A 13,109-nucleotide genomic window follows, 5' to 3' on the forward strand; every position below is an offset into this window, starting at 1 on the left:
CGTACATTAGGTATATCCGACGAACGTCAGTTCGTATATCAGGGAAATCAGACGTATGTGATTTCGTGAATTAGGAATATTAGCCAATCGTGTTATATATCGTATCTTGGATATCAGACATCCGCTATGTCGTGAATCTGGGATATCAGATATACATGAGTTCGTGAATCTGGGATATCAGACATACGTTTTGTCGTGTATCAGGGATATAAGACGTACGTGATTTCGTGTATCAAGGATATCAGACGTACGATATGTCGTGTATTAAGGTATTAGCCATGTAATTCAACTCGGGAAACATCGGATAACATCGACACATTTCGCCACTCTCCGTTACAAATCGTGCCGAACATCGTACGTATTCGGCCTATACTGGATGTTACTATTTTTAGTAACGGAAGGTATTTCCTCGCGTTAATAATAATGTTATTGGAATTTTCAAGATGGCGGAACGAGACGAACACGGCCGCTTTTATAAACGTAAATCACCAAAAAAAGTCGTTAAACGTGATAAGAAAGTTTTATTTGACCACAACTATACAAATACATTTAATTGCGATGCCGGGGATTGTATAAAAAGCCAGTGTAATGCCGACGGTCACATTGATTTGCCGCAAAACGTGGATAGAAGTGGGTGGAGAATTGGACGAAGATTAGTTGAAGTTGGATTTTTACTGGAACAATTACAATATTGCTGTGAATGCCGACTGGGGCCTTTAACATTCGACAATATGGTTGGTGAGCTAAAGAAGGGATTAGGAGGCTATTTGTATGTCAGATGTCAAAATCATGACTGTCTTGCCATCAACCGTGTTCCCTATGGAAAAACACACAGAGTTAAGAAAAGGGGAATGCCATGCTTTGCTGCAAATACAAAACTTGGTACAGGTCGGTGTTCAAGTCTTTAATATGTATTAAGTTGTTGTTTAAAGTGTAATATGTTAAAAATATTATGTATGAAAAAAACTTCCTGACAGTACACTTTTCATTTGATACAGTTTTAATAGTATAAAGCAATATAAATTTTTGTATATATATGTTTACAGCAGCCTTGTAATAGGGATATGAATGCTACAGTAGCTTTACCTTTTTAAAATATTTTCAGCAATGATTGATGGTTTGGGTGGATCCAGCAAGGTCAACAATATGTTGTCAACATTAAACATAAAACCAGTCCATAGGAATAACCTGCAGGCAATTGAAAGGCGAGCGGGATCGTATGTTGAAAATGTAGCAGCCAAGTCTACCAGGAAAGCAGCAAATGAGGCTTTTGTGTCAGAGATGAAGTAAGCTCTTAGGATGTACTGAACATGTATTCATACATATATCTTAGTGTTATGATTTCAAGGTAACCAATGATTATCAGACATCTTTTTTTCCCAGAATTACAATTTCATTAAATTGTATCTTTCAAGATATGCAGAAATAGGGTTTTTTTATTATTGTTTTGCAAGTTTGATTTGTTAGTACTCATATTGACCAATTTAATACTTGTTAGAGATGTTGCTGAGGAGGAATCTGCAACAGCCATGAAGACCATGGACAACTATGTTGAATACCTTGGAGTTGGTCTATTGCCAGATTCATCACCTTCAACAAGGTATTAATTTAGTATTTAGTACAAAATGAATTGTTTTATAGTCCAGTTTTGAAAATAAGAATCCATGAGTGGACACAGGAAATAAGCTTCAATCAAAGTATACAGGTACTGTTAGGTTATTTTGGATGTTTTTCCTCCCAATGTCAGAAGTTTTACTCATTACAGTAGTAGTTATATGATTTCAATATTGCCGAGTTATTTTGACTCAGACCAAAACTCCTGATCTCTGACAAATAACTCGACCATCTTAAAACCACCTAATTAATAACATTATAATAATTATATGACAAGTAATGAAAAAATTTAAAGCAGTATGTTTTCATGCTATTTCTGTCCTAAACAGAACAAGGATTGAACAGGCCTGGTCAACAGCACCTGATGATGGCTGGACAGACATTGACGAGGAACATGGCGGGATTCCAATTAGACCACACAGAAAGAATACATGTAGACGGTATAAACATATGTTTTTAAAAATAATGCTTTTACAATATCACTTTTTACTTCTTTTAAGATAAAAGAACAGCTTACGTGTTGAGTTCAGTCTAAGATTATAGATAAAAGAACTTGTTGAGTGCGTATAAAATAATATTATATTTCACAGTCCCATGAAGCATTTTGCTACTTGTGAAATTCCTCTAATGTTCATGACAAAAAGGCTGTTTTTACAAATAAGTAATGTAGTTTAGAGAAATAATTTATTTTGTCTGGTTTCTATTATTTTTCAATACATTTCAGGCGAACGCACCAACACATCTTTCCCATAGAAAAGTCCCAGTCCAGGAAAAGGTTGTCAGTCCTGTTTCCATGTAAAACCAGACATGGAATGTCATGTGCTGTGGGCACTGCATGGCAAAAGCGTGGATTTGACAGTTTGACATGTATTTGAATTAAATTCTAAAGGGACTTTTTTAGCGTTAACATAACATGTGTCGCAATCATTTTAGATATTATTATGCATAAGTAATTACAGAATAAAGATTCTGTATTTTTATTTATTTTTAATTTTGAATAAAATCTGTAAATATTTATAGCCCACACATTCTTCATGAGCCGTGCGAAATATGGAAAGAAGGTTGTGAAGAGTGTTGTCTGCCATCGGACGTGTGGAACTTGTAACTGGTGGAGGCGAAACAAACCTGGTAAACCTGTAAGAAGTCATCGCTGTGTTCAAAACCACACCGGTAGTGCTAGACTGATGGAGAGTGTAAGTGGACAGATATGTGTTCAGGAGTTAAACAGTGGAGGAACACCTGTTGAAATTCTTGAAGGGGATGGAGACAATACCCTTATATCGAGATTGAAGACCAACCTCAACTTGGAAATGAAAAAGAGGTTTGATAAAAACCATGTTGTGAAAATATTGGTAAACATCTACGTACACTACAAAGTGAAAAGGGATTGAAACTGAGTGTGAACACAATTACTCACATTTCGAAGTGTATATCCTATGCATTCTCTAAACACCAAGGAGACAAAGTTGGACTAGAAGACAATTTGAAAGCTATCATCCCACATAACTTTGGTGATCACACCTTATGTCAGGACAGATTTTGTGGATACAAAAGAAAACCGGGCGAAAAGTACCTCCATCGTAGTCTTCCATACAAGGGGCCATTGAAATGTGATAAATTGCGTGAACGACTGGACACTATTATGGCACCAATCATTGCAAGATCACATCAGTATTCTGACTTAGGGTCTAGTCAGCAATGTGAACATGCGAATAGGGAGGTTGCATTGAGAGCTCCCAAAAGTCTTCACTATGGAAACTCGGAAGCTCTAGATTTCAGAGTCCATGCCACAGCAGCTTTTATTAATGAGGGGAGGGCATATATTCCCCAGGTAAAATGTTTTGTTACTGAAAGTTGCTTCTTGAAGTTTGTTATTGATAGAGTTTTATATGTTGATGCACATGTTTTTATTTATGCTTATACAGTTTATTTATTATATCAGATTGCACCTATCTAAAGTATTTTCTTTAATATGTTGGGGAATTGACCACATTCATGCATATTCAAATGTATAATGTGCAGTGGTTTATTAATAAGAATTTCTTATCCAGTCATACCCAACTTTTTAAAAGAAATGCTTTGTTTCAGATTTGTTAGTGTTTCATGTTCATCCCTTTGTTTTCAGTTGAAGTTTGTTCTAGTTCTATAGATGATATCAGCCATCAATATATCCTGTAAGGATAGAAGAATTTTGAGTAAGTAGTAGATTATTTCGCTCTGTATAACAACAACAACATGCAGAACAACCACTTGCAATGACTTCATATGGTTAATATAATATTATTTATAAATCTGAATGTAAACAAGTTAGAAATACTCATACAAAAACCCTTTCACCATCATTTTTATATTGCTTCTTTCTTATGTATAGTTTATAAATAAATATAACTAAAGTTAAAAAAAAGTTAAAACAATTTTAAATCAACATTAAGAGGTTGTTTAAAAACTCAGGTGAATGTGGAGGCCGGTCTGTCACCAGGGGAACACACAGTGCAGTATGCCAAAAAATGCGGTCTGAAAAGAAAGCATTGCCAACAAAGATCCCAGCTACCATCAACGAAAAGAAGACGTCTGTTTTTGAAACAAGATCGATGTGTAACACAGGCAGCTCATGAAGCTCTCGAAGGTGCATCATATCAGTCAGGTAAGCCTTGTCTTATATTTCATTTTAAAACAGCAATAGGGTTAAAAAAATGTTTACAGTTTATGCATAGTCATATTTTTGTGTTAAGCATTTTTTTTTCTGTGCAGGCATTGGACACGAGGAGCATGTAGACACGGAAAAGCTGCCCGATCCTGTTCCACGGGGAGTGTTCAAGCCAGTGACAGTGCCATCAGGGTCACCCTCCTATGTTATCTTTGACCTAGAAACAACTGATCTCAGTATGTTTTTTATAATATTGCGATCAAGCCAAACTAGGCATGCCATTGTCATAACCTTGAGTATTGTGTCGTCAGCATCTACATCTTCATCTCATATTTCATTGTTTGTCCATGTTCAACATATTTCATCATGTATATAAATTTAAAAAAAAACACCCTATCATCAAACCCCTTTATTAAATGAGTAATGAAAATTAACAAAATGCGCAACCTTACATTTCAGTACGTGGGGGACAAATGCCTCACATCACTCAACTGGCTGCCGTTGAACTGTCATCTGGCCAAACCTTCAACTGCTACATCCGCCCGGAGATTCCCATCTCGGACAATGCACAGCAGGTGACAGGCATAACCATGGTCGGTGATAGGGAAATGATGGTGGATGGTAGACCTGTGACCCCAAGTTCATGGAAATCAGCCTCCATCGACTTCCTAAACTGGCTCAAGAAGCATAAAAACGCATTTCTTGTTGCTCACAATGGGAGGCGTTTTGATTTTCCAGTCATCATGTCAGCCTATACTAGTGTTCATCAGTGTGATTTTTTGCTTGAACATACACATGGAATGATTGATTCATTGCCCTTATTCAGGAAAGTGTTCCCAAAGAGATCCTCCTATAAACAAGAGGATATTGTCCACGATATTCTCGGTATTGAATACAAGGCACACAATGCGGAAGAAGATGTAAAAAGTTTAGCCAGCCTTGTTTCTAAAGCCGTAAATGATCATGGAGATAAAAGCGTACTGGAAAATAGTTTTCCAGCAAAAGCTGCATACTTTAGTTTTTTATCTTGTAAAGAACGTGCCAAGAACATGCCAAGTTTATCCAGATTGGTAGCATCTGGTGTAATGTAATCATCAACTGCTGAAAATATAGCTGGATCTGGTCTAAATGTTCCACATTTAAAAAAAATATATGATAGATCAGGTGAAGATGGCTTTTTAAGCATATTTACAATGAAAAACTCAGAAGGACAACCACGTGTTACAAATACCAAAAGAACTCTGGAAGTTGTTATTCCAAAACTGGTACAATATTTTGAAAAAGAAAAGTAATTTTCAAATATATGCATAGTTAAAGGGACTATACACCAGAATGAAAAAATACGAAAAAATGTGAAAAATAAATTTATTGTAAACTATTTGGTACTTCAGTTAGTATGTTCCAATGCATTGTACACATCAATACCAAGTTTATGTCAGTTTTCAACAATTTTCTTTTTTTTCACTGTTTTATCATACAGTCCCTTTAATGTTACATATTTTTGCATGATAACAACTGTTTAAAAGATTCCTGCATGAAACTATCATATTTGTTGTAATCATAATTAAGAAAACAAAAAACAATAACTAAAATAAAATCACACTGGTTCCATTATTTTATGTCTTATTTGAATTTCCCTCGATGTTGCTTAGCGGTTGTATTTTTAAGCCGAGAACTTATTTTTTCCAACATATTCTGGTTTTTATTCCACCAGTTCTGTTTAAAGAATGTAATCTGATTTAATTTCTTGGGTAAAATACATTAATTTGTAATAAAACACATAACATTTGTAGTAACTTAAGATTTACACTATGTAACAAGATTTGAGTTGATTTTTTAGCATTTTTATTGGCTGTAAAATGTATGGTTACTTGACATATTGTATATTTTCTTCCAAAGTACATGGTAAACTATCAAAAAATAACTTTTAAATTGTTCTATAGACATCAAAGAAAATATTTAAAATATTTTCACCAGCTGTTCTTATATTTTACTATTTTTTATGAATTTAGTAAAATTGCTGTATTTTTTTTTTAATCAGAAAATGCTATTTTATGAATAGTGCAAAGATAAGTAAAAGTGTTTTTTTTTTCTTTTTTTTCTATACAATTGTCATTGAAACATTATTTTCCTGTTAGCAAATGTCTATATCACCATGCAATTATGTTTTTAAGTCACAATCTCTGATTTTGAGATAATAATTAAAAAAAAGTTAAAAAATGTACATGTCGTTCTGTGTTGTTATGAAGTTTAGGGGGTGGACACAAAAAACACAAATAACTTTTTAATTCATGGTGAAAAAATCTTCAAAATTTGGATATAAGTCCCATAGTGTATCATGATTGTAACTATGTTGATTTTTTTAGCTTTTAAAAAAGTGAGTATTACATGGCTAATACCTTAAGGATATCAGACGTACAATATGTCGTGTATTGGGTTATTAGACACATTTGATGTCGTGATCCTGGGACATCAACATTGTTGTCAATTAAACTGTCCTCATCTAAATTGCAATAGTGTTTTGATATCATAAACAATAAACAGCATGCCTGCGAAGAAATTGCTTATACATATTTGAAAACAAATGTCATGCTTACTTGGACATAAGTTCATATTAAGGGGGGGGGGGCGTGCAATCTTCAATCTACAGCCTTTGCCAATAGGTTTTTGTGCAAAATGAGCTCAGCAAGTAATATTTTATTAGATAAATCTTTTTTTCAAAAAGAGAAGATATCACAACAATGCCACCTGAAAATGTAGCCTTGATATTGTCGAATAAAACGTCATTAAACCTGGGGGGGGGGGGGGTTCTCTTTTGCGTTGTAGCGATTCCGTAATGCAATGAATTAATTATGTTGTATCCTCAAATGCACATACAAATTTGCCGAGTATTAAAAAGCTTATAGAAATCCCGAAGTCATTGTCAATATAATCAGCTTATTTGCATATATGATGTATGGTAAGAAAATTGCTGTCAATGAAACCTTCAGTATTCGATCTTTTCTATTTAACCGTACCATTGCTTAAGAGACCGCCGACAAGCTCTTAACCATTTTATTTATATTGCCTAATATTTGCTCATTGAGCTGACGTTCAAGCAAAATGAAGGTCAATTTATTTTGTATTCCGGCGGAAATGCAAGAAATAGTTCACCGAAATAGAAGTTAAGATTCTAAAACTGAAGTAATTTCAAATGTATTACCAGATGAGAGTCTTGATTATTTTTCTTCGATATTTAGGTCCGTGGTTACTTATTATGGGGAAATTCGTTTTACGTTATCAGTCAAGCAGTCAATACAAACTCAACATCAATTTAAAATAAAGTCAAGGAACGGTTTGAATGCTATGGTGGCCTCTTGAAAAAACGTATACAGCTTTGTTTTCTAATTTTGTGTTCAATCAATTGTTGTCAGTTTGAATATGGATAATCCCTTATATACTGGGTATATCAAATAAATATACCCTAGAAGTTTTAAAATAGTGTGAGTTATATAAAAATGCAGTTAAGTTTAATAACGAAATGCAGATGAACTTCAATCACTTGTTTAAATGCTAAAGTGACATTAACACTACTTCCGATTTGAGTTTTGCAATTATAGAATAACTTTTGTTCAAAACTATACCTGTGTAAAGCATGTAACGACCAAGGCCGTACAATGAAATGTTCATCACTGGGAAACTTTTAGCAAACTATGTAATGACTATCAGACGATTTCAAACATAAGCCACGTGCTCTGAACATTTTCTTGCCCCACCCCCTCCAAATAAATGGGGGAAGGCATCTAGATTTGCACTATTTCGTAGTGCATGATTTTGTTTGTAATTCTGTTCGTATGTATTACGCGCACTTGTGTCCCTAAAAATAAATTTGATAACCTGGGTTTTCATTTCACGTTGCACGAAGTTAAACCAGCGTTATTGCCCTTGAGTTAGCAAACACTGGCAGTAACAGTGGCTATAAAATCTAAAATTATTTCACCTTCAGTTGAGTCAAAAACATTGGCGAAATGTTATTTTGGTTATGAAGTTGTGCATCTGTGGTTCGTCTTTCTGCACTTTTTAGCCCTTGAATGAGAAAACATGTTCGACTTTTTCAACTTGTGTCACTCATAACTTCAATATCATTAGTCATGCTCCAAAGAGATATTTCAGGAAGGTTTTTGATATTATTTGAAGCTGGCTTTGCATGAATATAACATGGAAGTGCTTGATTATCAACCATTTTGTGTCGATCATTTTACTTGATTAATAAGTTTAATTTTAACTGAAAGCAGATTGTCTGAAGATTTTTTCTGTTTAATTTGGTGATTTATTCAATTTAATTTAATTTTTCTGAATATTTTGGTTAATTATTCAATTAAATTAAGGATATACACTGAGGCAATATAATTCTTAAGCTAGTGAAGGCGTCGAACGATGGACACAGAGTTTCATTACAATATAGACCTACACATAGGTGCAATTTTTCAACATATGGCATTTAAGGCAATTTTATCTGATTTAACATTACCTATATTCTTACCTCACTGATTACTAATCAGCAAGCAATTCTTTTTCAAATATCCTCATGCCAATATTTTATGGGCTCGCCAGGCATACATATATTGCATAATTGTCAATGGCTTGATCAAATGAGAAGCTTAATTCTACATCGGATACGTTGATTAAAATTTAGCCAAGGTGTATACCATATTAAATGTTTAGAGTGTTAAGAACTGAATAGTATATCATTTGGTTATGAAAATCAAAAAGTAACTCATTGACACGACAAGAAGCCAAAATCTCATCTGGATATGCTTGAATGAAACAAGGAGTAACGACCAAGGTCAAACTGAAAACGATAATGATAATCGAAAACTTGTCATTTTTTTGGAAACAGTATTTCGACTTCTGTTTCTGTTCAATTGCGACAGCCGTTTAACAGAACATTCCAAAATGTATTGGTTTTAGAGTGTTCTGAGTGTGTTTTCAGATTTTGTTTACGGTCAACACGGTGACAACGAATAATAACATACTGTACATTATTTGTTCTTCAAAACAAGTACAGGAGCTAACTGTAAAATGTGCCTGTATTGTGTAGAGAACATGCTTTTGGTAGACAACTTACATGGTATGAAACTGTAAAAAGTTTGCCAATGTGTGATGAACTTTTAAACGCATGACTTGCCTGAATATAATTACCATTGGTACTTTTCACCTAGAAAATATACTGTTTAGTAATATTCAAAGCCTTACGAAGACTTTGACCGCAATATTCTATTGTTTGATCCTCTTACCAGGTTTGAGACTTGACACACATACTGACATTTTGAATGTTAACACGAATTTTCTATCGTAAAATTAGTCCGCTTCAGACACAAGGTGGCCGATAATGCTACAGGACTTAGAACTAAAACGACAAACAGTCTATACATATTTGATGATGCTATTGTCCGAAAAGTATATATGTTTTGTTTCGACCTTGTTAGGTACAACTATGTATGCTCAGCAGAGCTATTTAGTACAGCAAACTGGAATATAAGTAAATGGTCAAAAGGTTTTTCTCCGTATCAAATATCATTCAGGTTTCCATTTTAACACAGCAGATTGGGATATTTCAATGCATCAAAAACAAGTTATTTTAAAACATCATTTGTTATAAATTAGACAAAATATTAATTAAGATAATTTGTTTTACATGATATCAGATATCATTATTCAAAAATTCACAAATGTTTTTGTTCATATATTTACTTATTTTATCTGTTTAAATGTCTAGTTATTTAGAAAAGCAGTGACTCATGTTCCAATTCTTAGGCATGCCTGTTTTATTTTTGTTTCGAGATGCCTATTATTTAGATGATATGTTATTGCGTGTTTGGAGAAACAGCCTTATCTGTATTGCAAATGTATTAAGACAAGAGTAGATGAATTTGAATTCAAAATTAACTAGTTTCAAATCCCAGTACTCCAACGAGGATTTAGAACCTCATTCTCAAGGGGCCATGTTGTGAACAAGCATTATGCAGTAAAAACAACTAGTATTTATTTTGTGCTAAATAGTTAACATCACAAACAGCTGGTTATCATCATGTTCATACGCATTTACATGATCAAAGTATTACTGATGAAATGGTCTCAAACGATGTTACGCGGCACTATTTAAAGCACGTTTAAAAAAGATGATAACTCAACCGTTTTATACGAATTGCACTCATGAGGTTATCGTGCAGACGGCAAACCGATTTTAAGTAGTTATCCGTATTGCTATGACAAAAGACACTGTGCTTTTGATGATTATCAGTTGCATTTTGATCCACTTATACAGACAAATTTCACTGTTTAATAAGATCTCCATTAAAAGTTCAACTTAAAAACAGGTGAAGGAAATGGCAAAGGGGCCGTGTTTGAAACAAACATAATGCAGAAGGAACAACTAGTATTTATTTTGTGCTAAATAGTTAAAATCACAATGCACCGGGTAGTGTTAAGAAATATAAGTTCATAGTTTAGCTCAACATCAAATTTTAACACAAACAATTCATAACTTTGATTTTATTCCAATCAATTTCTTACAGTTTGCAGCTTTGTTCTCCTACATGTGGAGCTCGAGGAAGCTCGTGTGCAAGATGATCCACTATGTTCAGAATGTATCAACTGTCTACATAATTGCCACGTTGACGATAAGTCGTCGTGAGAGGTACCGGAAATAATGATAAATTGCATATTTATTCAATTCGCTAGAGTAATCGCAGAACAAAGCATTGATTTTCCGAAGACGCGAAACGAAATGAAATTAGTTATACGGACATAGACTGACCATGTTAGTTTAACTGGCTACTAATGACGTTATTTCTGTATCTAGGTCGAATGTCTCGTATTTGTTCTTCTCTGAGTATGCATCATATATCGTTATATATCTATAATACATTTCGTCAAGGACAACTATTGAATGAACTTTTTTCAATTTTATAGAAAATACTTATACATGGATGTTATATGTTTTTAGATATGTTAAATAGCAATGTGCCCCCAAACCAATGAATAAGTTACAAAACAGCATCTGTACGGGTACTATTGGGATACTGAGAACTTACCATCTGGGTATGTGTACATTGTACAATTTATTAATTATATACGATAGGAAATGAGCTTACAGTTACATGTATAATAACAATTGCCCAAACGACCTTTGAACCATCATGAACTTGAGCACGAGTTGAATATAATATGTCAAAATGCATAGCAGCTTTATTCAGGCACACACAAGATATTAAACTGACAGTTCTCAATACTGTTAATCGACATCTTTTGGTGCAAAGCATCAAAGTTACAAGCTTAACCGACCATCATTTGGTTTAAATTTATTATATCTGAAACCATTTCAAGTAACTGATGATTAGAAGATTTATACACAACAACATATTCTTTTATAAAGATGAGCACAGGTCTAAATAATCACACTCGGTTTAAGATGTATTACGTCAAACGCCATATCAGTTGCACAACAAATATTTGTTTTAAATTCTGAGAACTGTTTTTGTGTCAATACATCGTATTTTAACTTTTTGGCGCCATTTCCCAAAATCAGTGTATTGTAATATCCTATCTATCCAAAGCAGTAATTTGCTTTTAGAGTAACCTAAAGTCATGTTTTGAAAATGAACAGAAATTGCATATGGCGATTAGTTCGGTGAGTGTTCCCGATGATGTTGTTATGTTGCGAGACTCATAAATACGTTTAAAGTACATATAGTATGATATTTTCCATCCAATAAAAAGTATAATTGAACGATGAGAATAAACCATGTGCGTTCCTCTGGGTACCTTGTTATTTTTGGCTTTTGCCTTTATCAATTTGTAGAGTAATACGTCTTGTTAAGAACCTTCACAATACGAGGTGGGAAGACAGAAGATTTAACGTTTCAAAATTGTATTTTGCCTTAAATTTTGAAATACAGATGTTTATGTGAAACATCTATCATTTGCTTCATTTGCTGCTGTTATTTGAAATTGAGAACAAATGATAAATCAGATACTTGCTGAAATTCCGTTTCCATTTAAGCCAAACAGTATTTCGATAATGTGAATTACGTTTTGTGTCAAAATGTTTCAGGCCTTTCGAGGCCTTTTCATGATCATGAAACGGACATTGACACAAGAGCTATCACAGTAATATGACAATTTCCCCCGATTTGGCTTTGACGGGTAGATGGCTATTATTAGAGCACGAGATATGTTTGTAAAACGATACAGTTAAATTGGATTGAAAACCTTGCTAGATCAGTTGATGCAAACTGAAATATAATATACTAAATAAATAGTACACCACTTTAGAAATTACTTTATTATATTTTATACTAATGTATGCTATATAAATAACTACAAACAAAATAACTTTCTACTATAAACATAATCGATATAGATTCATTTTTAAAATGACCTATTGGTTAAACAAAATTATCTACCAACCAAAACCTTTTTAATAATAATATGATATAATGGAGTAACACAAAACATAAAGAAAACAATTGTATACCATTCAAGATCTTGATTGAATATCATAAACATTATATTTTATAAAATAGGGCAGCATAGACGTGAATTATTTTCTGGACTAAAGGCATATTTTGATTAAAAGAGTCAAATCTTAAACAGTTGACTGTAAGACATTTTGCTGGTATCCCGTTTATGCCGTGGGAGGCTAGAAATATTGATTTAGCCGGTCGTTAGAAACGCGTTCACAGTGTTTAACCTTTCATTACATTAAAAACACGATCGAGGTGAGACTCTTGATTCATAGTTTTTGAAAGCCAAATAGGGGATTAATCTATCAGCTACGACTCTTACCAACATCGTAAATGGAATA

General features: G+C 33.6%; 1 protein-coding gene and 1 pseudogene across 1 annotated transcript; both read left to right on the forward strand.

Annotated features, from left to right (window-relative positions):
- Positions 1-390: 390 nt before the first annotated feature.
- Positions 391-2,489, forward strand: LOC128215134 (uncharacterized). The gene is made up of 5 exons (XM_052921854.1): positions 391-888; positions 1,106-1,286; positions 1,499-1,600; positions 1,944-2,054; positions 2,339-2,489. Exons 1-5 carry the CDS (start codon positions 444-446, stop codon positions 2,487-2,489), a joined length of 990 nt encoding a protein of 329 aa, XP_052777814.1. The 5' UTR covers positions 391-443.
- Positions 2,490-2,924: 435 nt separating this feature from the next.
- Positions 2,925-5,352, forward strand: LOC128215135 (uncharacterized; annotated as a pseudogene).
- The last annotated feature ends 7,757 nt before the right edge of the window (positions 5,353-13,109 follow it).

Source organism: Mya arenaria, chromosome 13 (genome assembly GCF_026914265.1).
Source record: "Mya arenaria isolate MELC-2E11 chromosome 13, ASM2691426v1".
Classification (NCBI taxonomy): Eukaryota; Metazoa; Mollusca; class Bivalvia; order Myida; family Myidae; genus Mya; species Mya arenaria.

Bases quoted from the DNA above. Each gene is read 5' to 3' on its own strand.
- LOC128215134 (XM_052921854.1), top strand. From the start codon at position 444: ATGGCGGAACGAGACGAACACGGCCGCTTTTATAAACGTAAATCACCA. The intron at 1,287-1,498 runs GTAAGCTCTTAG...AATACTTGTTAG, and splicing joins GCTTTTGTGTCAGAGATGAA to AGATGTTGCTGAGGAGGAAT. The intron at 2,055-2,338 runs GTATAAACATAT...AATACATTTCAG, and splicing joins AGAAAGAATACATGTAGACG to GCGAACGCACCAACACATCT.